Source organism: Salvelinus alpinus, chromosome 2 (genome assembly GCF_045679555.1).
Source record: "Salvelinus alpinus chromosome 2, SLU_Salpinus.1, whole genome shotgun sequence".
Lineage (NCBI taxonomy): Eukaryota > Metazoa > Chordata > Actinopteri > Salmoniformes > Salmonidae > Salvelinus > Salvelinus alpinus.
The window spans coordinates 130,942,109-130,968,402 of NC_092087.1; the positions used below are offsets into that span (position 1 = coordinate 130,942,109).

A 26,294-nucleotide genomic window follows, 5' to 3' on the forward strand; every position below is an offset into this window, starting at 1 on the left:
AGCTGCAACACCTGCATTTTGGAGCTGCCTTACTCAAGAAAGCAAAAACGAGACCATGTTTGTATGCGACTTTATTAACTCAATGCTTTTTTAAAAACTTTGTTTGCAAACTGATATGTGACACGTATTAATGTCAAAATAGGCAAAAAAGCAACATAAAAAGCTAACCATGGGGCTGAAAACAGATTGAGCTCTGTCCCAGCTGCCTTGAATGACGTGTCGCCACTGCATGTATTTAGAAATTATAGACAAGTTGACTAACAAATAGCCTACCAAAATGTTGGAAATTAGAAGTAAAAACTGCAAATGTTTAAATGTATGTAATGGACTGATTACATGTATTTTTATATAAAAAATATATCATGACACGGAACAATATGGTATTACTTAATATAAAATGAGTAATAATATGGTATTACGTAATATAAAATAAGTAATAATGTCTGACAGCAATACAAAATAAATCATCATTGAACACATCAGGAGAAACTTGACCCAAGAGCTAAAAATATTAAAAAGCTGTTATCAGTATTATTAATGTTAGTTGCTGAGGAAAGTAGGACTATTGATGTTATAAAACATCTGTATGTGGCAAAATCCCATAGAAAAAGATCTAAATAAAACTAAAGATAGTAAACACATTGGTACACAAGAAAATAAGATTTTTTCCTCCTGATTCGCTTCAGTCCAGGATCTGTGGTGATTCTCTTCAGTCCAGGATCTGTGGTGGGTCTCTTCAGTCCAGGATCTGTGGTGATTCTCTTCAGTCCAGGATCTGTGGTGGTTCTCTTCAGTCCAGGATCTGTGGTGATTCTCTTCATTCCAGGATCTGTGGTGGTTCTCTTCAGTCCAGGATCTGTGGTGGTTCTCTTCAGTCCAGGATCTGTGGTGGTTCTCTTCAGTCCAGGATCTGTGGTGATTCTCTTCAGTCCAGGATCTGTGGTGATTCTCTTCAGTCCAGGATCTGTGGTGGTTCTCTTCAGTCCAGGATCTGTGGTGATTCTCTTCAGTCCAGGATCTGTGGTGATTCTCTTCAGTCCAGGATCTGTGGTGATTCTCTTCAGTCCAGGATCTGTGATGATTCTCTTCATTCCAGGATCTGTGGTGGTTCTCTTCAGTCCAGGATCTGTGGTGGTTCTCTTCAGTCCAGGATCTGTGGTGGTTCTCTTCAGTCCAGGATCTGTGGTGATTCTCTTCAGTCCAGGATCTGTGATGATTCTCTTCAGTCCAGGATCTGTGGTGGTTCTCTTCAGTCCAGGATCTGTGGTGGTTCTCTTCAGTCCAGGATCTGTGGTGATTCTCTTCAGTCCAGGATCTGTGGTGGTTCTCTTCAGTCCAGGATCTGTGGGGATTCTCTTCAGTCCAGGGTCTGTGGTGATTCTCTTCAGTCCAGGTTCTGTGGTGCTTCTCTTCAGCCCAGGATCTGTGGTGATTCTCTTCAGTCCAGGATCTGTGATGATTCTCTTCATTCCAGGATCTGTGGTGGTTCTCTTCAGTCCAGGATCTGTGGTGGTTCTCTTCAGTCCAGGATCTGTGGTGGTTCTCTTCAGTCCAGGATCTGTGGTGATTCTCTTCAGTCCAGGATCTGTGGTGATTCTCTTCAGTCCAGGATCTGTGGTGGGTCTCTTCAGTCCAGGATCTGTGGTGATTCTCTTCAGTCCAGGATCTGTGATGATTCTCTTCATTCCAGGATCTGTGGTGGTTCTCTTCAGTCCAGGATCTGTGGTGGTTCTCTTCAGTCCAGGATCTGTGGTGGTTCTCTTCAGTCCAGGATCTGTGGTGATTCTCTTCAGTCCAGGATCTGTGATGATTCTCTTCAGTCCAGGATCTGTGGTGGTTCTCTTCAGTCCAGGATCTGTGGTGGTTCTCTTCAGTCCAGGATCTGTGGTGATTCTCTTCAGTCCAGGATCTGTGGTGATTCTCTTCAGTCCAGGGTCTGTGGTGATTCTCTTCAGTCCAGGTTCTGTGGTGCTTCTCTTCAGTCCAGGTTCTGTGGTGCTTCTCTTCAGTCCAGGTTCTGTGTTGCTTCACTTCAGTGGGAGATTCCCCTCACATTCTGAAAGAAGACATACTGAAGTAGCACTCCCACTAAACATTTTATGCGCACACACACACACACACACACACACACACACACACACACACACACACACACACACACACACACACACACACACACACACACACACACACACACACACACACACACACACACACACACACACACACACACACACACACACACACACACACACTTACTGCCAGGGTGTCATACTCTGGTGACCTGGTCTTCATGTTCAGAGGTGTGTACGTATCACTGTTAGGGTCAGGATGGACACTCTGTGGACAGAAAGAGAGAGAGAGCGAGAAAGAGAGAGCGGGAGAGAAGGAGAGGGAGGGAGAGAGAGAGAGAGCGGGAGAGAAGGAGAGGGAGGGAGGGAGAGGGAGAGAGAGAGAGAGAGAGAGACAGAGACAGAGACAGAGACAGAGACAGAGAGAGAGAGAGAGAGAGACAGAGAGAGAGACAGAGAGAGAGAGAGAGAGAGAGCGGGAGACAAGGAGAAGGAGAGGGAGGGAGAGAGGAAATGCATGTGTTCTCTGAAACACCAGTCTTTCCATCATTTTCTCTTAACACATTCAAATATAAAACACCAACACACTCACAAACAATCAACATGAATGATAAGAGACTTACTGCCAGAGTGTCGTAGTCAGGGGACGTGGTCCTCATGTTCAGAGCTGTGTACGTGTCTCTGTTACAGTCAGGACGGACACTCTGTGGAGAGAGAGAGAGAGAGAGAGAGAGAGGTAACAATGAAAATAGTACGAAAGAGACTGTCGTGACACTGTTAGTCCGGACGGACACTCTGTGGAGAGAGAGAGAGGTAACAATGAAAATAGTATGAAAGAGACTGTCATGTCACTGTTAGTCAGGACGGACACTCTGTGGAGAGAGAAAGAGGTAACAATGAAAATAGTATGAGAGAGACTGTGATGTCACTGTTAGTCAGGACGGACACTCTGTGGAGAGAGAGAGAGAGGTAACAATGAAAATAGTATGAGAGAGACTGTCATGTTACTGTTAGTCAGGACGGACACTCTGTGGAGAGAGAGAGAGGTAACAATGAAAATAGTATGAGAGAGACTGTCATGTCACCGTAAATGAATGAAAACGGAGTTATAACCTCCTGGGGGCACGTTTAGTTTGTTGCCCCATTAAGACACAGCTGAAACCCTGTTGTAACTAATAGAATCACCTGTGTGTCTGCTGTGGCATCACTTCCTCCTGTGCATCTCCTGTAATGAGGGACAGAGTGAGTTCTGCTCTGTAAGTAAGTAAGTGGATAAGTTACTAATACATTTTAACAGATTTCTTACTTTATCTTTATTTAACTAGGCAAGTCGGTTAAGAACAAACTCTTATTTACAATGATGGCCTAGGATCAGTGGGTTAACTGCCTTGTTCAGGGGCAGATCACCTGAACTTTATATTTTCAGTTCTGGGATTTGATCTTGCTACCTTTTGGTTACAAGTTCAACGCTCTAACCACTAAGCTACCTGCCACCCCAGGTGGCCTAGTGGTTAAGGGCATTGGGCCAATAAATGAATTAATGAATGAATGAATTAATGAAGTTAGTACCCAATCAGAGGTCTAAGGTGAAAGAATAATACAAATATCAATGTTCCCTTCTTCACTCACCTGAACCACATGAGTCCAGAGAGACAGAGGATGAGAACCAGAACAACCACTATGATTCCTACAGCTGCAGTCAGAACTGAGGACTGTTTCCCTAAAAGACAAATGGATGATATGAGAACATGTTATTATGAAGTGAAAATGAATATACAGCAATACAGGACATTACTGCATAACTTGTATATAGAAGCCTATGTAAAGTTATAAACCAAAGTGTAATAAGGTAAACCATGAGAAGATTACCTTGAAACATCATTCCTTATTGAACATCATTTTGTATTGAAGTATTGAAGATGGAACTTTACCTGCTACAATGATCATCAGAGCTGTAGAGTTCATAGATCCTCTTCCATTCTGTGCCTCACAGTAATATTCTCCTCTGTCCTCAGAGATGATGTTAGTGATGCTGTAACTCTGTCCTGATGCTTTTGGTGAGGTTACATTCTTCTTGTACCAGGTGTATTTGTCCACAGGTGGGTTGGCATCACTGCTGCAGGTCAGAGTCACTGAACTGCCCTCCACTATTTCACCAGAGGGACTGACTGACACTGAGGTGTTCCTTGGAGCGTCTGGTAAAGGAGAATTTGTCAGAGGATTATAAAGATGCAATTACAACCTCACATGACATATATAAAAATCTGTGATGCCAGACTATCAAAAATAAGAATCCACTTACACAAAACAGGAACGCATGTGATACTGAGCTGTAATTTACTCACATTTCACATCAATGTTGATTGACTCAGACCTCCCCTTTCTAATCCCACTCCAGGCCTCACAGTTGTAGACATGTTGTGGTCCTGTGTTCTGATTGGAGATACTCTGATAGTGGCCTCCATTCGTCTTGTACCAGGTGTATTTGTCCACAGGTGGGTTGGCATCACTGCTGCAGGTCAGAGTCACTGAACTGCCCTCCACTATTTCACCAGAGGGACTGACTGATACTGAGGTGTTCTTTGGGCCATCTGGTGTTGAAGATGACAGAACAAATAAGAACTCATATACCATGTAAGACACCAAGAGGTGATGTAAATTAATATAGATTAGGATATTATACTGACATGTAGAACCATGTATTACAGAGATGATGTAAATTAGTATAGATTAGTATATTACACTGACTTGTAGAACCATGTATTACAGAGATGATGTAAATTAGTATAGATTAGTATGTTACACTGACTTGTAGAATCATGTATTACAGAGATGATGTAAATTAGTATAGATTAGTATGTTACACTGACTTGTAGAACCATATATTACAGAGATGATGTAAATTAGTATAGATTAGTATGTTACACTGACTTGTAGAACCATGTATTACAGAGATGATGTAAATTAGTATAGATTAGTATATTACACTGACATGTAGAACCATGTATTAGAGAGATGATGTCAATGACTTTCACTGTAGATATATCAACACCCCATGTACTCACATCTGACAGAGAGAGTCTCTTCTGGAGAGAGGATTCTCTCTAAGCCTTCTACAGCACAGGAGTACTTCCCTGCATCCTCACTGCTGACTGGGTCTAGGATCAGACTGTTATAACTGGTGACTGGGTCTAGGATCAGACTGTTATAGCTGCTGACTGGGTTGTTCAGACGTTGTCTGTTCTTGTACCAGATGTAGGTGGGGTTGAGACCGACTGTACATTGGGTTCTACATCTCAGTGTGACTCTCTCCCCCTCTGACACAGACGTAGGATCCATCTCCAACAGGATATCTAAGAGGAAACATCAGTCATATTAGACTCCAGACAGGCTTGTCATGTGATTAGACTTGTTCGATTACAGTACTAAATGTAGGTGGACTATTACCTGTGACAGTCAACATCACACCAGGAAGACCAGAAAATCTCCCCTCATCTGTTGTTCGTATTCTGAATTTGTATTCAGCCGAGTCCTTCTCTGTCAGGTTTGTTATTGTAATGGTGTGGTGGTTCTCTGTGTTCCTATTGTACTCCACACGACCTACATACTCTGGATATGAACTGATATCTACAGGGTGTTTCTGTGTAAACCAGAATGAACCTTGTTCTATATAACTAGTGGGATGAGTGTAAGAGCAGGATATGTCCACTGTGGAGCCCTTCAAGACACAGATTCTCCTCTCCAGCAGTTTTGACCCTGAGCACATGAAAATACATTAAATCGTTTTTTCACATATACCTTGAAGTTAGCAAGTTGCCTTACTTTGTTATAAAGAAAGGTTAGCTACAAATTATCCCAATAGAATCCAGACTCACACACTGCAGGAGAGTGGAGATCCTCATGGCCTTTAACAGCACAGGAGTAACTCTTTGTTTCAGAACTGAGTGTTGTTGGGAAGTGAACCGAGGAAGAGACTGTCCGTTCTTGTACCAGATGTAGGTGGGGTTACCAGTCAGAGTACAGGTGGTGCTACAGGTCAGTGTCCTCTTCTCTGCCTCTGTGTCAGGAGTCACCTTCACCTGCAGGTCTGAATGAGAGCAAATAAAAACACACTTTCTGGTTTCCTTCTGTAGTTGACAAAATGGCTGAACATGACTTAAAGATAACCCAGTCTAACCTGTGGGATATATAGTAGTGCAAGGCAGGTCCACTGATGGTATCAAGGAACAGATGCTTCTACTGGTGTAGGTCACACTCATGCAGCTTAGAGAAGAAGTATCTGGAACAAATGATGAAGCACAGGATGATGATGATGATGATGATGATGATGTTGACAGTGATGATGATGATGGTGAAGATGGTGATGATATTAGCTTATTTTTATGATTCTCAGTAGTCTTCAGTACTAACATGTTAGATAGTAATGAGGTATAGTTACTTATAAATCAGTAATTTGAATTGACTGAAAATATCAAGTCTGTTTACCATAATAGAGGAAAACTCTGGAGGTAAATCACCACACTCACTTCAGGAGAGCTGAGTTTCTCATGGACTTTTCTCAATATAGGGGGTGCTGTTTCAACGTTACCATTTATCGTTCCCAAATTAAACTGCCTCGTACTCAATTCTTGCTCGTACAATATGCATATTACTATTACTATTGGATAGAAAACAATCTCTAGTTTCTAAAACCGTTTGAATTATGTCTGTGGGTGAAACAGAACTCTTTCTGCAGCGAAATTCATGACAGAAACTGCGAAGGTCTGAAAACGAGGCTCTGTTCTCAGATCAGTTTAAAGCTCTGTATGTATCCTATGGGTCGACATGAACTGCACGCGCCTTCCCCTGGATGTCAGTAACCAATGAGAATTGGAATGGAGTTTCTACGTAGATCTCAGACCTTATAAAGCCACAAGGAACGGAGGGAGCTCTCTTTTTGACGTTCGTCATGACGCAAAGCAAGACCTCAGGATGGCATTTTGAAACGCTCAGTTATCGGCCTTAGATATATCCGTCTGTAATTTAATTCGATATAGGTGTTAGAAACATCATAACGAAGTTATTTTAAACCGAGTTATATCAGTTTATGCGAGTATATTGCAATTTTCGGAATTTCCTTAGTATTGCGTTTTGAACATTTGGGCACGTCTTCGCCACATGGCTAATGTTTGCTGCTAATTCCTAAGTTGAAGACGGCAATCTACAACCGAGCAACGATGATTCTGGACAAAGGACCACTTGCCCAAGATTCTGATGGAAGCTCATCCAAAAGTAAGAGCTATTTATGATGTTATTCCGTATTTATGTGGAAAAATGTAAAAGAATTTGTCCGCCATTATTGCGGCATTGGTCTGGCTGTAACGCACACTGTATGTCTAGTAACGTTAATTTTAAAAATCTAACACAGCGGTTGCATTAATAACTAATGCATCTTTCAATTGCTGTCCAACCTGTATTTTTTTGTCAAGTTTACGATTATTTATCGATTAGATTAGGTGCCTCTCCAAGATGGCGCCGGCCAGAATGCATGAAATGCTGCTACTGTTCACATTGTATAACCACGATTTGTGCCGCTAAATATGCACATTTTCGAACAAAACCTATATGCATTGTGTAATATGATGTTACAGGACTGTCATCTGATGAAGTTTATCAAGGTTAGTCCAATTATATATCTTTTGCTGGATTGTTACGATCGCTAACATTTGCTGCTGGTAAATGTGGTTGTGTTTCTGGCTATTGTGGTAAGCTAATATAATGCTATATTGTGTTTTCGCTGTAAAACACGTAAAAAATCGGACATATTGGCTGGATTCACAAGATGTTGGGCTTTCATTTGCTGTACGCTGTGTATTTTTCAGAAATGATTTATGATGAGTAATTAGGTATTTGACGTTGGTCTCTGTAATTATTCTGGCTGCATCGACGCCATTTCAGATTGCAGCTGCAATGTAGAACTGTGATTTATACCTGAAATATGCACATTTTTCTAACAAAACATATGCTATACAATAAATATGTTATCAGACTGTCATTTGATGAAGTTGTTTCTTGGTTAGTGGCTATTTATATCTATATTTGGTCGAAATTGTGATAGCTACCTATGCAGGAAAAAAATGGTGGAGAAAAAAAAGTTGTGTCTTTTGCTATCGTGGTTAGCTAATAGATTTACATATTGTGTCTTCCCTGTAAAACGTTTTAAAAATCAGAAATGATGGCTGGATTCACAAGATCTGTATCTTTCATCTGGTGTCTTGGACTTGTGATTTAATGATATTTAGATGCTAGTATTTACTTGTGGCGCTATGCTAGGCTATGCTAGTCAGCTTTTTTTACTGATGGGGGTGCTCCCGGATCCGGGATGCGTAGCAAGTAGAAGTTAAAGCACAGGAGTAGCTGTCAGAACCTCCTCCACTGACTGAATATTGATACTGGGGAGAGGAGTCAGAAAATAGGTATTCTCCATTCTTGTACCAGGTGTAGGTGGGGTTGGGGATTTCAGTCAGAGTACAGGTGGTGCTACATGTCAGTGTCACCCATGATCCTTCTGTCACTGTGCTAGGAGTCACCTTCACCTGCAGGTCTGAATGAAGAGAGAATAACAACATAAAAGAACAAACCTCATCATTTCCACCTACTACTACTAGAGATAAAGTAGTTACAGTATATCATAATGTTCTGTAAGTGTAGTACTACCAGTATATCATAATGTTCTGTATGTGTAGTATTACCAGTATATCATAATGTTCTGTAAGTGTAGTATAACCAGTTTATCATAATGTTCTGTAAGTGTAGTATTACCAATATATCATAATGTACTGTAAGTGTAGTATTACCAGTGTATCATAATGCACTGTAAGTGTAGTATTACCAGTATATCATAATGTACTGTACGTGTAGTATTACCAGTATATCATAATGTTCTGTAAGTGTAGTATTACCAGTATATCATCATGTTCTGTAAGGGTAGTATTACCAGTATATCATAATGTTCTGTAAGTGTAGTATTACCAGTATATCATAATGTTCTGTAAGTGTAGTATTACCAGTATATCATAATGTTCTGTAAGTGTAGTATTACCAGTATATCAAAATGTGCTGTAAGTGTAGTATTACCAGTATATCATAATGTGCTGTAAGTGTACTATTACCAGTATATCATAATGTTCTGTAAGTGTAGTATTACCAGTATATCATAATGTTCTGTAAGTGTAGTACTACCAGTATATCATCATGTTCTGTAATTGTAGTATTACCAGTATATCATAATGTTCTGTGTGTGTAGTATTACCAGTATATCATAATGTTCTGTATGTGTAGTATTACCAGTATATCATAATGTTCTGTAAGTGTAGTATTACCAGTATATCATTATGTTCTGTAAGTGTAGTATTACCAGTATATCATAATGTTCTGTAAGTGTAGTATTACCAGTATATCATTATGTTCTGTAAGTGTAGTATTACCAGTATATCATAATGTTATGTAAGTGTAGTATTACCAGTATATCATCATGTTCTGTAAGTGTAGTTTTACCAGTATATCATAATGTTCTGTAAGTGTAGTTTTACCAGTATATCATAATGTTCTGTAAGTGTAGTATTACCAGTATATCATCATGTTCTGTAAGTGTAGTATTACCAGTATATCATAATGTTCTGTAAGTGTAGTATTACCAGTATATCATATTGTTCTGTATGTGTAGTATTACCTCTATATCATGTGTTAACATGATGGTTAATTTATTTTCTCCTGTAATTCAATATGATTTACAGTTGTATCATACAGTGTAGTATTACCTGTGACAGTCAGACTTGTTCCTGGGAAACTATGGCCCCATTCAAAGTTGTGACACTCAGCTGAGTCCTCCTCTCTCAGATCTGTGATTCTCAGGGTGAAGGGACCTTTGTATGTTCCAGTGTATTCCACACGACCTGCATACCTTAGGTCTGTGGTTAGGTCTTCAGCGATCGACTTATCACTTCTAAACCAGAATTTTGATGTGGTGGAATAATAACCAACATAAGTACAGGAGCTATCCACTGTTGACCCCTTCAAGACACAGATTCTCCTCTTGGTGTAAGTCACTCTGCTGCAGCTCTGATCCTGAACACCTGAAACACAGTGACATAACAAGAGGACAACTGGATTATATTCTCAGTTATTTCTAGAAATGCTAACAGTTCTCATATTACAAAATGAAACCAACACAGACACAGATACACAGACACAGATTGTTCTCTTGGTGTAAGTCACTCTGTTGCAGCTCTGACCCTGAACACCTGAAACATGATGACAAGAGGGCATTATTTAGACAGTGGAATCATGAGCTGCAGTAATCCAAAGTAGTTCAGCCATCCTGTGTTACAGTTATGTTAACAGTTATGTCTGAGGACTGTTTAGCAGACAGATGTTTTAAACTTGAAAAGTTATACTAGAGTATTGAGTAGAATCCACATAATAGAATCCATACCCACAGACTGCAGGAGAGTGGAGATCCTCATGGCCTTTTACAGCACAGGAGTAGCTGTCTACAGCATAAGGGTAGACTGAGTAGGGTAAAGTGTCCTCAGTTAGAACCTGTCCATTCCTGTACCAGGTGTAGGTGGGGTTACCAGTCAGAGGACAGCTGATGGTGCTACAGGTCAGTATCCTCCATGTTGGAATCTGTGAATAAGGAGTCACCTTCACCTGCAGGTCTGGAGTAGACAACATCAACCTGAATCACTTGTCTATTGTCATCACATGCTGTAATAAATGTACAGGTCAGTATCCTGAAGAAGGTGATGTTGAAACTGTGACGCCCTGATCTGTTTCACCTGTCCTTGTGTTTGTCTCCACCCCCTCTTGGTGTCGCTTTTTTCCCCAGTGTATTTATCCCTGTGTTTCCTGTCTCTCTGTGTCAGTTAGTCTTGCATGTTTCTAAGTCAACCAGCGTTTTTCCCGTTCTCCTGTTTTTTGCATTCTCCTTTATCTAGTCCATCCCGGTTTTGACCCTTACCTGTTTCTGGACTTTGTACCCGCCTGCCTGACCATTCTGCCTGCCTTGACCATGAGCCTGTCTGCCACTCTGTACCTCCTGGACTCTGATCTGGTTTTGACCTTTTTGCCTGTCCACGACCATTCTCTTGCCTACCCCTTTGGATTAATAAACATTGTAATACTCCAAACATCTTCCACCTGTGTCTGCATTTGGGTCTTGCCTTGTGCCTTGATAGAACCGTTGGTGTTTTTTACCCAATTAATTACTGGGAGGTTATATATATGGAGTGTGTGACTCTCTTTGTTGTTATAGCTTCCAGTTTATCCTCCGTTAGTCAGCACCTCTACACTAAATCAGTTTCTCTGGGTGTGTTGTTATAGCTTCCAGTTAATTCTCCGTTAGTCTGCACCTCTACACTAAATCAGTTTCTCTGGGTGTGTTGTTATAGCTTCCAGTTTATTCTCCGTTAGTCAGCACCTCTACACTAAATACGTTTATCTGGGTGTGTTGTTATAGCTTCCAGTTTATTCTCCGTTAGTCAGCACCTCTACACTAAATACGTTTCTCTGGGTGTGTTGTTATAGCTTCCAGTTTATTCTCCGTTAGTCAGCACCTCTACACTAAATACGTTTCTCTGGGTGTGTTGTTATAGCTTCCAGTTTATTCTCCGTTAGTCAGCACCTCTACACTAAATACGTTTATCTGGGTGTGTTGTTATAGCTTCCAGTTTATTCTCCGTTAGTCAGCACCTCTACACTAAATCAGTTTCTCTGGGTGTGTTGTTATAGCTTCCAGTTTATTCTCCGTTAGTCAGCACCTCTACACTAAATCAGTTTGTCTGGGTGTGTTGTTATAGCTTCCAATTTATTCTCCGTTAGTCAGCACCTCTACACTAAATACGTTTCTCTGGGTGTGTTGTTATAGCTTCCAGTTTATTCTCCGTTAGTCAGCACCTCTACACTAAATCAGTTTCTCTGGGTGTGTTGTTATAGCTTCCAGTTTATTCTCCGTTAGTCAGCACCTCTACACTAAATCAGTTTCTCTGGGTGTGTTGTTATAGCTTCCAGTTTATTCTCCGTTAGTCAGCACCTCTAAACTAAATCAGTTTCTCTGGGTGTGCGCCAGCTCCTTACTTCTATTAGATTAATACAAATCAAGACCATTTCCAGACCTAAAGGGACAATGAAGATTAAACAGAACATCAGACAATAGAATGTTACCTGTTACAGACAGAGTGACTCCAGGATCACCAGTATATTTCCCTCCAGTCTGATCTGTTATAAAGCTGAACATGTACGTAGCTGAGTCTTTCTCTCTCAGGTCTGTGACTGTCAGGGTGTGATCGTTGTTCTTATCTCTGTGGTACGTCATATGACTTTAGTAGTCTGGGTCATCACTCAGATTCACAGGATTAGCCTCACCATCATTTTTAGTGAACCAGAAGGTTGTTGTGACTGTATGACCACTGGGATATATGTAAGAGCAGGACAGCTCCACTGTTGACCCAATTAAGGTACAGATATTCTTCTTGGTGTGAGTCACTCTCCAGCCATTCTGACCCAGTACCACTGATACATTCATACAACACAAGGATATTACCTATTGGCTTACACGAACAGTAGGGTTTGTCCACACTTTGTGTCTCTAGTTTCTGAGTTGAGTGTGAATGGAAACCACAGCTACACTTATTGAGGTGTGAAATGCAGCTATAAAAGTGAAGTGGAGATTCCTAACAGACGACAACACTGAACACACCAGAATAACATTAAGATCTGTAAGCGTTTAGAAATGTCTAAGGATACTATTATAGAATTATGAAGGATAACATACCTGCTACAGACCAGAGAAAGACCACCAACACACTTCCTGCTTTTCTCAAGGCCATTGTTGCATCTCCCACCCTGCAGTCTTAGAAACATAAACAACAACTCACTCTATAGCTGGTGAATAAATCCACCTGATACATTGAAGTCTAAATTGTAAATGGGGTACAGGGCCTCATTACTGGAAATGAACCAGGCTCACATTGTTTTGTGCTGTATTGCGCTACAGATGTAGGATCTTAATTTGATACACTCTTTAGTTGTAGAGAATTTTCCTGCTCAGCAGGAACTGCAATCTTGTAGTGTATTCAATGCTTAAAAAGGTTTCTAAAGTTTGTAATTTTAACTGTCAGACTTCATTTTCCCTAATGAAAACTGTGTCAACCACCACATTTAATTAAAATCTACATAATAATACACTTTTCCTGTTGCTGAAGGACTATTTTTAAGATCCTTCCTCTGTATATGGTTGTGTGTGTGAATACTGTCTGTCTATTGCACTATAGATCAACATCATCAACAACAACAACTACAGTAGAACTGTAAACACATATTTCTACATTGATCGTTCTGAAGCTGTTTTATTCTCAGAACCCCAAAAATAGGAGGAAAAATTCACTCACTCACTCACTCACTCACTCACTCACTCACTCACTCACTCACTCACTCACTCATTCACTCACTCACTCACTCACTCCTTCACTCACTCACTCCTTCACTCACTCACTCACTCACTCACTCACTCACACACTCACACACACACACACACACACACACACACACACACACACACACACACACACACACACACACACACACACACACACACACACACACACACACACACACACACACACACACACACACACACACACACACACACACATACACACCTTTTATATAATAATTATATGTACTGGGGGCCCTGTTCCTAAATCAATAATGGGGGACAATGTCACACTTGCTGAATACTGGCCCTGAAGTAACAACCAAAACACAGGTCAAAACATAACAAGAAGTAAAAAAATACATTACCCTCAAGTACATTACTAATGACTAATAACAAATGACCAAAAACTATATTTCAAGATATTGTCAAGAGTACTTACAGAGTGAAGTGAAGGGGAGAGGTCTTGTACAATGAGTCAACTTACTGGTAGTGCATGGAAACTGACATTAAGTGTGTGTTCTGTGGTTGATACATATTTAAAGTAGTTAAGACACAAGTAGCTGATGCAGAACTTCCTTCCTCTTAAAGTCATTAACATGCATGAGGACCAGACCAGCACATAGAAAGGGGAGGTTACTGTATTTCAAAAGAAAATGTACAACAGACTGCATATCTAGTTGCCTTTCTTCATTTGAGTACGGGGCTTACATTGTTTTAAACGTAGCCCATTTACAATGTATTATATTGACTAAATACAGAATCATGTTACTATAGCCTACTATTTTACTATAGCCTCCCTCTGAGTTCTACATGGAACAGGTCAAAGTTCCATTTACATTTGGTCAGTTCCATGATGTCATTCATTCTATTCTACAAACACATTCAGTTTACACTCCTCATCAGCTGCATCAAAGTGGTACTGAAGGTTCCAGTGTTCTAGACTAGAGCTCCACCTACTGGCATCTCAACATTACTGCAGCCGTCAGATATGAATGTCCTCAATAATGTTGGGATAATAACAACATTACAAACTGGAAATGAATCAGATAGAATGGTGAAAAACAACACTGTCTAGTACTTGACAAAGTCACATTTAATAAGCACACAAACACTTGTAGCGAAATCCTGCATGGAGTCTTCACCGTGCACTTTAAGAGCGCAGCAGCAGTCAGGAAGGAGGAAATCAAGACGGCTCTTCCGGCTCAGTGTCGGAGCTCTCGATTGGCTGGGCAGTTTTGACGGGTGTGTTCAACTCCGCTTACGTCTTGTTTGGTTTCAGCTTGCTTAGTTTATAACATTTCTAAGTGTGATCACTGTTGTTGTCGCGCTACTCCTGACGAGTTGGAAGCGTTCTGGCCTCTGATCTCATCGATTACTAGCAACATTGTTGCAAGCTTTTGTCAAACGAACAACCGAGGATTGTGTCGGACGGACAAATACACGTTCAAGCCTGGACACAACAGCTAAGCCCATCTCTCTTTCTATCTCCTTCTTCAGTGAAATATATTCTCTCTTAGTGCTGCTCTCTCTTCATGTTCAGAGCCTTCAGTGAACTAATAATGCACTTTAGGACTGTTTGACATTTTAGTTAAAGGGAGGTTGCTGAGTGTTTTGAACTTTATTGATTTTGTGTGGAACAACTGACATCTGGAAATGTTTAAGTCCTTTTGTTGTCTATGAACACACCTACACACCCATTCATACCCCCTCCCTCCTCCACTTGGAGGTAATACAGAATATTGCAAATTCTCTAAGTTTTATGACTGCGTTCTTTCTTGTCCATTGTTTCTAGGAAGTTGACTTTGAATTGCTTTGCCATTAATCTTGTATGAGTTATTATTGGTTAGGTTACCCCTGTGCTGTGACTTGTCTTCTCCTTTCTCCCCACTGGCTATCTGGCCAACAGGCTACCCTATAGGCAGTCTCTTCTGCTAATGTGTCTGGTAGTGGTTCTCTATCTATCCTACTCTTTTCAGTTCAGCAGGTTAATACCTGTCTGGTAGTGGTTCTCTATCTATCCTACTCTTTTCAGTTCAGCAGGTTAATACCTGTCTGGTACTGGTTCTCTATCTATCCTACTCTTTTCAGTTCAGCAGGTTAATACCTGTCTGGTAGTGGTTCTCTATCTATCCTACTCTTTTCAGTTCAGCAGGTTAATACCTGTCTGGTAGTGGTTCTCTATCTATTCTACTCTTTTCAGTTCAACAGGTTAATACCTGTCTGGTACTGGTTCTCTATCTATTCTACTCTTTTCAGTTCAACAGGTTAATACCTGTCTGGTACTGGTTCTCTATCTATCCTACTCTTTTCAGTTCAACAGGTTAATACCTGTCTGGTACTGGTTCTCTATCTATCCTACTCTTTTCAGTTCAGCAGGTTAATACCTGTCTGGTAGTGGTTCTCTATCTATCCTACTCTTTTCAGTTCAGCAGGTTAATACCTGTCTGGTAGTGGTTCTCTATCTATCCTACTCTTTTCAGTTCAGCAGGTTAATACCTGTCTGGTACTGGTTCTCTATCTATCCTACTCTTTTCAGTTCAGCAGGTTAATACCTGTCTGGTAGTGGTTCTCTATCTATCCTACTCTTTTCAGTTCAGCAGGTTAATACCTGTCTGGTAGTGGTTCTCTATCTATTCTACTCTTTTCAGTTCAGCAGGTTAATACCTGTCTGGTAGTGGTTCTCTATCTATCCTACTCTTTTCAGTTCAACAGGGTTAATACCTGTCTGGTAGTGGTTCTCTATCTATCCTACTCTTTTCAGTTCAGCAGGTTAATACCTGTCTGGTAGTGGTTCTCTATCTATCCTACTCTTTTCAGTTCAGCAGGTTAATACCTGTCTGGTACTGGTTCTCTATCTATCCTACTCTTTTCAGTTCAACAGGTTAATACCTGTCTGGTAGTGGTTCTCTATCTATTCTACTCTTTTCAGTTCAACAGGTTAATACCTGTCTGGTAGTGGTTCTCTATCTATTCTACTCTTTTCAGTTCAACAGGTTAATACCTGTCTGGCGCCCGAACATAAAACCTTTCTCTTTACCTCTCTCTAACAACACTGCTACAAACTGATGTATGTATTGGTACAACATGTCAATGTCATATTCTGTTACACTGTTTCTGTCTCAAATGGCACCCTAATCGCTATATGGTGCAATACTTTTGACCGGGGGGGGGTGTTCGTTCCAGGGGATGACTGATATCATGCACTCCATCTATGATACAGTATGATGGGAATGTGTTTGTCAGCATCATACCACCCTGCATCCCACTGCTGGATTGATTCTAAGCAGGGTTGGTCCCTGGATGGGAGACCAGATGCTGCTGGAAGTGGTTTTGGAGGGCCAGTAGGAGGCACTCTTTCCTCTGTTCTAAAAAAATATCCCAATGTCCCAGGGCAGTGATTGGGGACATTGCCCTGTGTAGGGTGCCGTCTTTCAGATGGGATGCTAAACGGGTGTCCTGACTCTCTGGTCACTAAAGATCCCATGCCACTTATCATAAGAGTAGGGGTGTTAACCCAGGTGTACTGGCTAAATTCCCAACCTCGCCCTCATACCATCACGGTCACCTAATCATCCCCAGCTTCCAATTGGCTGATTCATCCGCCTCCTCTCCCTGTAACTATTCCCCAGGTCGTTGCTGTAAATGAGAATGTGTTCAGTCAACTTACTTGGTTTAATATAAAAAACGTACCCCTGTATGCGGAACAATTTACCCATGGAGCATGTCGACAACTTATTCCAGGTAACAGAACTAACCACAGGTCTGAATACTTATGTAAACGTGATATTTCAGTAAAAAAAAATTATACATTTGCAAAAAAAAATTACATGTGTTTTTGCTTTGTCTTTAATGGGTTTTGTGTGTCGATTGAGGGGGGAAAAAATAATTTCATCCATTTTAGAATAAGGCTGTAACTTAACAAAATGTGGAAAAAGTCAAGGTGTCTGAATACTTTCTGAATCCACTGTGGGCCTTGATTCAATTCTAATGTGCTTGTAGACAATACGTTTATTTAAAGGCAGAGTTCCTGCGTTAGTGGAGATCACATTCAAGGTAAACACAGCAGATGTTGGCTCAAATGGAAATGACTTTTAAATGCTTTAGCACGGTTTCTAATTGGATCCAGGCCCCAGGGTTAGATACGTCTACATCCTGTGTTTTCCACAAAGTGTTTTAAAAAATCAGACAACAGTTAGGTGGGCAATAGGTACACCTCCATGGGTCTCCACTCTCTCATCCACCTCTAGCCCATCTCTGCCCCCCAAAAGAGACACCTCTACCTGGGAAGGTCAGACAACAGTTAGGGACTCAAGAGCCGCACCATATTGGAGACCATAGCACTCATTCTATATGACATCACATTCTCACTATACAATAATGTAATTTATTCTTTAACTACTAGTTGGACAAAATGAGACTGTGAGGAACCCTACAGGAAGATCGAGGATTCAAACAGAGAAGATGACAATGACATAGGGGCATCAATATATATATATACTGTATATATATATATATATATATATATATATATATATAAACATTGCAATTATTCTTGAATGAGCGGCCGGTCATGTGCAAAGGATTAGCATTTCAATTAATATAATTATAGACTGTGTGTAGTGAATCCATTTAGTCTTTCCTGCCCCTTTCCTTTGACTACCAAGCCGTCATATCGGCTTAGTCCACTAGGGACTTTTCTATCATTGTTAGTAACCAATATCTACTGTTTATGTAATTCTGTGTGATTATTTATTTACTAAATAAATAAAAAAATAAGCCAATTTGTATATTTCTGATTCATTATGGAAACCAGAGTTCGTGCGGATAACCAATAATTTTAAGACGTTCAGGTGAGACTGAATGAGGTAAAGAATAATTGATGACTGAAATGTAAGAGATTTTTAGACCTGTAAGAGTTAATTCGGAAGACAGAACTCCTTCAAATAAAATTTTCCGTGGTGCCCCAGGTTATTAGTGAGTTAATTGTTGCATGATTTAATTAAATCACGTAATCAATTAAACGTTAGGTAATCGATTTAATAAAATAGCATGTCATCACAGACAGTCAATGACACTACAAAGTGATAAACGTTGCATCAGAACATTGAGGCAAAATATTACCATCACTTTGTCATAAAACCAATAATAAATGTATATGAAAATATCAAATAAACATATATTATGTGTATCATCTTACAGTACTGTAATATAATAATACAGTACTGTATAATGTAATAGAATAGTACAGTACTGTAATAGAATAGTACTGTATACTGTAATAGTACAGTACTGTAATAGAATGACTGTATAACGTAATAGAATAGTACAGTATACTGCAATAGAATAGTACTGTAGAATGTACAGTAATAGAATAGTACAGTAGTGTAGAATGTAACATAATAGTACAGGACTGTATAATGTAATAGAATAGTACTGTAGAATGTAATAGAATAGTACAGTAATGTAGAATGTAACATAATAGTACTATACAGGCCTGTAGAATGTAACAGAATATTACTGTAGAATGTAATATAATATTACTGTAGAATGTAATAGTACTGTAGAATGTAATAGAATAGTATAGTACTGTATACTGTAATAGTACAGAACTGTATACTGTAATAGAATAGTACAGGACTGTAGAATAGACATATTGTTCCTGTGAACGAACATCAAGAAGAAATTAAAACATATATTTATAATGTTCTCAGCCTTCATATAAAATATAACTGGACATCGAGGCTATTTCAGAAATACAAAGCAAAGTTATTGTGTTCAGATTCTGTTCCATGTTACTTAAAAAATGAATGGAAAAATGTTTAACATAATTATTTACAAGGTTCCCCCTCTTATTCATCATAGTTTAAAAGGTAAAACTGACCCTAGATCAGCTCTCCAACTAAGTGTGAATACAGTAGTACTGTGTCTCAGTTGGTAGAGCATGGTGCTGACCCTAGATCAGCTCTCCAACTAAGTGTGAATACAGTAGTCCTGTGTCTCAGTTGGTAGAGCATGGTGCTGACCCTAGATCAGCTCTCCAACTAAGTGTGAATACAGTAGTCCTGTGTGTTGGTAGAGCATGGTGCTGACCCTAGATCAGCTCTCCAACTAAGTGTGAATACAGTAGTCCTGTGTGTTGGTAGAGCATGGTGCTGACCCTAGATCAGCACTCCCACTAAGTGTGAATACAGTAGTCCTGTGTGTTGGTAGAGCATGGTGCTGACCCTAGATCAGCACTCCCACTAAGTGTGAATACAGTAGTCCTGTGTGTTGGTAGAGCATGGTGCTGACCCTAGATCAGCTCTCCAACTAAGTGTGAATACAGTAGTCCTGTGTGTTGGTAGAGCCTGGTGTGTGGGTTCAATTCCCAATGGGGCCACCGGCATGAAAGATGGATACACAAAGTGTTTCTAAAGGGCATATTATGATATAATATTATAACACTTAGTATGACTATACAGGTCCAGATATGCAGGGGTTCTGTCAAACTTGTTGTGTTCAGGTCTTCTGGGTTTGTTGTGTTCAGGTCTTCTGGGTTTGTTGTGTTCAGGTCCTCTTGGTTCTGGGTTTGTTGTGTTCAGGTCTTCTGGGTTTGTTGACTCTACTATAGATCGCAGAGGAGTCCTCAGCTGCTTGTGCTGCCGTGGGTCTGAAGAGAGAGAAACAGAAATTAAACAGAATCTGCGTCCCCTCAAAAAACCTTCATATACTCTTTATAGTGCATTACTTTGACCAAGGCCTATATGGCTCTGGTGAAAAGGAGTGCACAAAATAGGGAATAGGGTTCCATTTGGAACACAGAACAGTTCCTCAAAACCACCTCTCTCTCATTATATTGTTGGGTTTGTAAGGAAATGACATCACTAGTGGCCACTAGTGGTCAACTCTTTCGCTTATTAATGATGTCATGGTCTTCTCGTCCAATAAGCAGCAGCATATGAATGAGCTGTCATCAAGAATAAAGCTTGTTTACAACCAAATCTAAACACATATGTAACTGGGATGTTATAGGAGGGTCCGATTTTCTTTGTGAATTCACTTGTTTTTGAGAAACTATCCCCAAGCATCTATTCACTTCCTCATCCTCGTTGTTCAGTAAGTGGCTCCAAAAACACCCCCAAACAACCTTTTAGAAACTAAAAAGCTCTAAGTAGTCTACAGTGATGCAGGTCTTTACATGTAGTACACATGAAGTTGTGTCATTCAGAACTTAATCCACAACGTTATGTTCCATGTTGTTGAGACTTGAACGATGCTTCTCGTCCGTTCTAGCAGCATGATACACTGAGAATGGAACAGTTGGACGGGGAAACAGCACGAGTCACACAATGGAATATAACGTTGTGGATAAAGTTTGGAATGACACAATTTAATGTGTACAACTGTTCCATCTAAAGTCCTGCATCACTATACTGAGAGCTTTCTGTTTCTAAAATACGTATTTGGGTGTTTTTGGAGCATTTGTTCATGTTTTTCAGAGCCTCTACTGCACAACGAGGATGAGGAAGTGAATTGCTGTTTGGGGTAAGTTTCTTTAAAACAAGTGAAATCATAAAAAAAGGTGTCTGGACCTTTCTATAACATGGTATTTACATAAAATAGAAATTTGGTTGTAAAAAAGCCAACTTCTGCTTTATTGTGGTGTATCACAATGCTCTAGAAATGGCTCTGTTATTTTAATGTGGTGTATCACAATGCTCTAGAAATGACTCTGTTATTTTAATGTGGTGAATCACAATGCTCTAGAAATGGCACTGTTATTTTAATGTGGTGAATCACAATGCTCTAGAAATGGCTCTGTTATTTTAATGTGGTGAATCACAATGCTCTAGAAATGACTCTGTTATTTTAATGTGGTGTATCACAATGCTCTAGAAATGGCACTGTTATTTTATTGTGGTGTATCCACAATGCTCTAGAAATGGCTCTGTTATTTTAATGTGGTGTATCACAATGCTCTAGAAATGGCACTGTTATTTTAATGTGGTGTTTTCACAATATTCTAGAAATGGCACTGTTGTTGTATTGGCAGAATATGCTCACCGGTTGGCAGCACTGGGAGGTTGAATTTCACAGCATCGTACTGGACATCCTCATCCTCTTTCTGGGGCTGAGGCACTTGGACGGTGGAGTACAGAGGCACTTCCTGGTTTTTGAAGCGAGAGAAGTGGACGCTGGCATAGTGAACGTCATCCTGGTCGACGGTGGCTGCTGTCTGTGCTGCAGTAGAGGTCATGGTCATGCCTGAGATGTTGTCATACACTGGACTAGAGTCTCCCTGATGGAGAGAGAGGACAGACAACATAATGAGTAGAAATGTCCCACAAAGCAATACAAATAATCTGATAGTAACAGACTCACCTGTACATTCTCTGCTCTGTCTCTTGTGTCAGAGATGGATTTGGAGGCCTTCTTTCTGTTTTTAAATTAATTAATGAATTTATTCTTGAAAGAATGAATGAAACAATCAATGATTAAATTAAGTTAATAAAAAGTGTTAGAGTGAAATAATCGTTAAAAGATCACTCACCTGAACCACATGAGTCCAGAGAGACAGAGGATGAGAACCAGAACAACCACTATGATTCCTACAGCTGCAGTCAGAACTGAGGACTGTTTCTCTAAAAGATAATGTAGATGATACGAGTGCTGGCATGTTATAAACTGAAAATAAACGTAGTACAGGACAATAATACAATGTTTGTTAAGGGATCTCATCTCAACGTATATATAATTAAAAAACAGTATAAGCCAAAGTGTAATTATTAATATTAGTTTGTAACATAATTTTGTGTTGAAATATTGAAGATGAATCTTCACCTGGTAAAATGATCATCAGAGCTGTAGAGTTCCTAGATCCTCTTCCATTCCAGGCCTCACAGTGGTAATGTCCATTGTCCTTAGACTTGAACTTACTTATGTTGTAGATCTGTTCAAATCCATTTAGAAAAGTCTCATTTTGAAAGTACCAGGTGTATTTGTCCACAGGTGGGTTGGCATCACTGCTGCAGGTCAGAGTCACTGAACTGTCCTCCACTATTTCACCAGAGGGACTGACTGACACTGAGGTGTTCTTTGGGCCATCTGGTGGACAATATGTGACAATAGTGTTTTAAATAGTGTTTTACTTGTTATTGAAATATGCATTTAAATGTGATCCTCTGATCAAAAGATGAGGTTAGGTGTACTAACACTGAACGTCCACAGACACAGAAGAAGAGTTGAGACTCCCATATATACTCTCAGCCTCACAGTAGTATTCTCCACTGTCCTCAGAGTTAATGTTGGTGATGAGGAAGGTGTTTTCAGATCCTGTCAGTGAAGCTCCATTCTTCTTGTACCAGGTGTATTTGTCCACAGGTGGGTTGGCATCACTGCTGCAGGTCAGAGTCACTGAACTGTCCTCCACTATTTCACCAGAGGGACTGACTGACACTGAGGTGTTCCTTGGACCATCTGGTGTAAAATACATTGTATTTATTTATAGCAACACTTGTGTTTACATTTTACGGGTGAGTTTGAAATAATTTATAAATTATAATAAATGATTAATTCAGAGCAAAATAAATTCTGAAACAGAATCACTAAAAATAATGATGACATTGTGGTAAAGCACATTCAGGGAAATGGATGAGTCACGATCGTGTGGAGAGACGGACCAAGACGCAGCGTGATTGGAGTTCCACATCTTTATTTTTAGTGAAACTTAAAATAAACCAAGAAACAAACAACGACCGTGCAGTACTGAGGTGCAACATGCACTCACTCAAAAACAATACCCCACAAAGCAGGTGGGAGAAAGGGCCTCCTAAATATGATCCCCAATTAGAGGCAACGATTACCAGCTGCCTCTAATTGGGAACCATACAAACCAGCCACATAGAAAATAAATGACTAGAACACCCCCCTAGTCACGCTCTGACCTAAACACCATAGAGAACCGAGGGCTCTCTATGGTCAGGGAGTGACAGGATGTTACACACTAAAATATTGATTGATAGATATATTTATGTGGAAACAATCTATTTTCAATTCAAGTATCAGCATGATCAGTATATCAAACTGGACATCTAAACCTCCAATGTACTTACATGTGACAGTGAGAGTCTCTTCAGCAGAGGGGAGATCCTCATGGCCTTCTACAGCACAGGAGTATCTGCCTGTATCCTCACTGCTGACTGAGAATAGGCTATAGACAGGAGAGTAGGTGTTGCTGTTTGGTATAGGCTGTCCATTCTTATACCACCTGAAGGCTGTGATGGGGTCCAGTCTACAGTTGGTTCTACATGTCAGTGTGACATTCTCCCTCTCTGACACAGATGTAGGATCCATCTCCAACACAACATCTAGAATAAAATGAAACAAATCATTATTCTCCTCCTATATATGTCCTCTTATGTGAAATATTATATTCGTTTTTTTCCCCTGTTACATAACACTGCAGTGTCTGTATGACTGCATTTTTAATAAGGTATTACGGTCATTCATTTGATATAGTTAGCCAGGACAGTAAACTCTGTAATAATTTCCACTGTTTTCCAGGAAGTCCTGGGTTCCATAGAATAAATTAAACAGATTAAAACACAACATACTCATTAGCATACATACAAATCAACACTCACATTACAGCTATCTAGATATGTGTCATAGATGTGAGATGAGTGACAGATTACCTGTGACAGTCAGGGAGACACGTGAGCCAGTAAACTTTTCTCCAGATGTTATGAATCTGAACCTGTACCCAGCAGAGTCACTCAATCTCAGGTCTGTGATTCTCAGGGTACAGTTACTCTTCTTATCCCCAAGGTACTCTATATGACCCTCACACCCTGGCATTGAGCTCAGATCTTCAGCCTCCATACCAGACAATTTAGTAAACCAGAAAGCTGTTTTGATCTCATGATTACTGGGATATGTGTAAGAGCAGGATATGTCCACTGTTGACCCCTTTAAAGCACAGATCTTCGGATGGGTGTAAGTCACACTCCAACACTTCTTACCTGAAATACAAGACAATATAACACCTTTATAAAATTCTTAATTACAATATCTACTGTATACACTTATGCTGTTACGTTCCTCAGCAAGAAAACCTAAAATGTAACCAAAACAAAAGTGGAATTTATTAAAAGAGTCACTGACAAAGACAAAAATGAGACCAGTGGGTTCTGAAAGACACTCATGGGGGTGTCCATTGAAAATTGACTATCAACAACAACTGGAACCAAAAAGACATGAGCGCCCACAAGATTTGCCCAAGAAGAGGCAAACAAAATAAAACCCCACATGCCAGCACAGTTGTAACACATACTGACTAACGAGTGACGCCAATCGGGGCTACCCACCTCCAAATATAAATGGGACAAAAAATCAACAATGTTAAAATCATATGCTGTGAAAGTAACCAGGTTGTGACTATCCCCTCAGCTTTGTAGTTTTTAAACTTTGGTAGTTATTTTTTCATGGGTCTTCATTGCTCAAAAAAGTAGTGCAAAGGTGTACAAGTGCAAAAACGTAATGAAAGGTATCTGGTAGAAGTAAATTCATCCATTGACTGCATTTTCATGAATTTGATTATATATCTTGAAGCTCGTTCAACACTGCGTGGCAAAGCAGACGGACCTAAAGCAGAAGTGGATGTCACATTCACAGCAAATTAAATAATGATTGTCTGACAACCTGAAACAAATGTTGTATGTAAAAGTCCACACTTACACACTGCAGGAGAGTGGAGATCCTCATGGCCTTTTACAGCACAGGAGTAACTGTCTGCATCACTAAAGGAGTCTGAGTACAGGCTGGAAGTGTCCTCCTTTACTTTGTGACCGTTCTTGTACCAGATGTAGGTGGGGTTGTCAGTCAGAGTACAGGTGGTGCTACAGGTCAGTGTCCTCTTCCCTGCCTCTGTGGCAGGAGTCACCTTCACCTGCAGGTCTGAATACAGAGTAAATGACAATAACATAATAAAACCAATAGTGTATTGTGGATTTAAAAAATGTAGAATTAAACATCAAATAGAAATATATGTATAAACATGATCATTTGTTCAGTGTAACCTGTGACAGTCAGAGTTGTTCCAGGGAAGCTGTATCCCCATCTTGAGGTCTGTGTGTTAAATATGAACTTGTACTCAGCTGAGTCCTTTTCTCTCAGATTTGTGATTCTCAGGGTGGAGCGACCTCTCTCCATCTCTCCAGCATACTCCACACGACCTGTATACCCTGGGTCTGTGGTTAGGTCTTCAGGGGTCGACTTATCACTTCTAAACCAGAATGATGATGTGGTGTAATAATAGCTAACATAAGTACAGGATATGTCCACTGTTGACCCCTTTATGACACACATTCTCCTCTTGGTGTAAGTCACTCTGCTGCAGCGCTGATCCTGAACACCTGAAACATAAAGAGGGCATTATTTACACAGTAGAATATTGAGCTTCAGTAATCGTGTGATACAGTTTTGTTAGACAACTCTGAAGCTGTTTAGCAGACAGAATAATTATATCTGAAAAGTTATACTAGAATACTGAGTTGAATTCATACTCACACACTGCAGGAGAGTGGAGATCCTCATGGCCTTTTACAGCACAAGAGTAGCTGTCCTTATCATTAGGGAGGACTGAATAGGTGGAAGTCTTCACAGTTACTATCTGTCCGTTCTTGTACCAGGTGTAGGTGGGGTTACCAGTCAGAGGACAGCTGGTGGTTCTACAGGTCAGTGTCTTCCTCTTTGACCAATGTGAAGGA

General features: G+C 40.1%; 1 protein-coding gene across 1 annotated transcript; it reads right to left on the reverse strand.

Moving 5' to 3' along the window:
* Positions 1 to 2,032: 2,032 nt before the first annotated feature.
* On the reverse strand, positions 2,033 to 26,286 carry LOC139542522 (B-cell receptor CD22-like). The gene is made up of 11 exons (XM_071348063.1): positions 26,095 to 26,286; positions 25,605 to 25,940; positions 25,264 to 25,482; positions 24,222 to 24,548; positions 23,640 to 23,894; positions 4,418 to 4,663; positions 4,004 to 4,267; positions 3,702 to 3,792; positions 2,696 to 2,753; positions 2,260 to 2,340; positions 2,033 to 2,056 (listed from the first exon to the last, which is right to left on the reverse strand). The coding sequence occupies exons 2-11, from the start codon at positions 25,891 to 25,893 to the stop codon at positions 2,033 to 2,035; spliced, it is 1,854 nt and encodes a 617-aa protein (XP_071204164.1). The 5' UTR covers positions 25,894 to 25,940; positions 26,095 to 26,286.
* Between the last annotated feature and the right edge of the window lie 8 nt (positions 26,287 to 26,294).

Coding starts and splice junctions, on each gene's coding strand:
- LOC139542522 (XM_071348063.1), bottom strand. CDS start 25,893: ATGTGTGTCATAAAGGGGTCAACAGTGGACATATCCTGTACTTATGTT. Junction 25,483..25,604: donor AACAACTCTGACTGTCACAG/GTTACACTGAAC, acceptor CTCTGTATTCAG/ACCTGCAGGTGAAGGTGACT. Junction 24,549..25,263: donor TCTCCACTCTCCTGCAGTGT/GTAAGTGTGGAC, acceptor CTTGTATTTCAG/GTAAGAAGTGTTGGAGTGTG.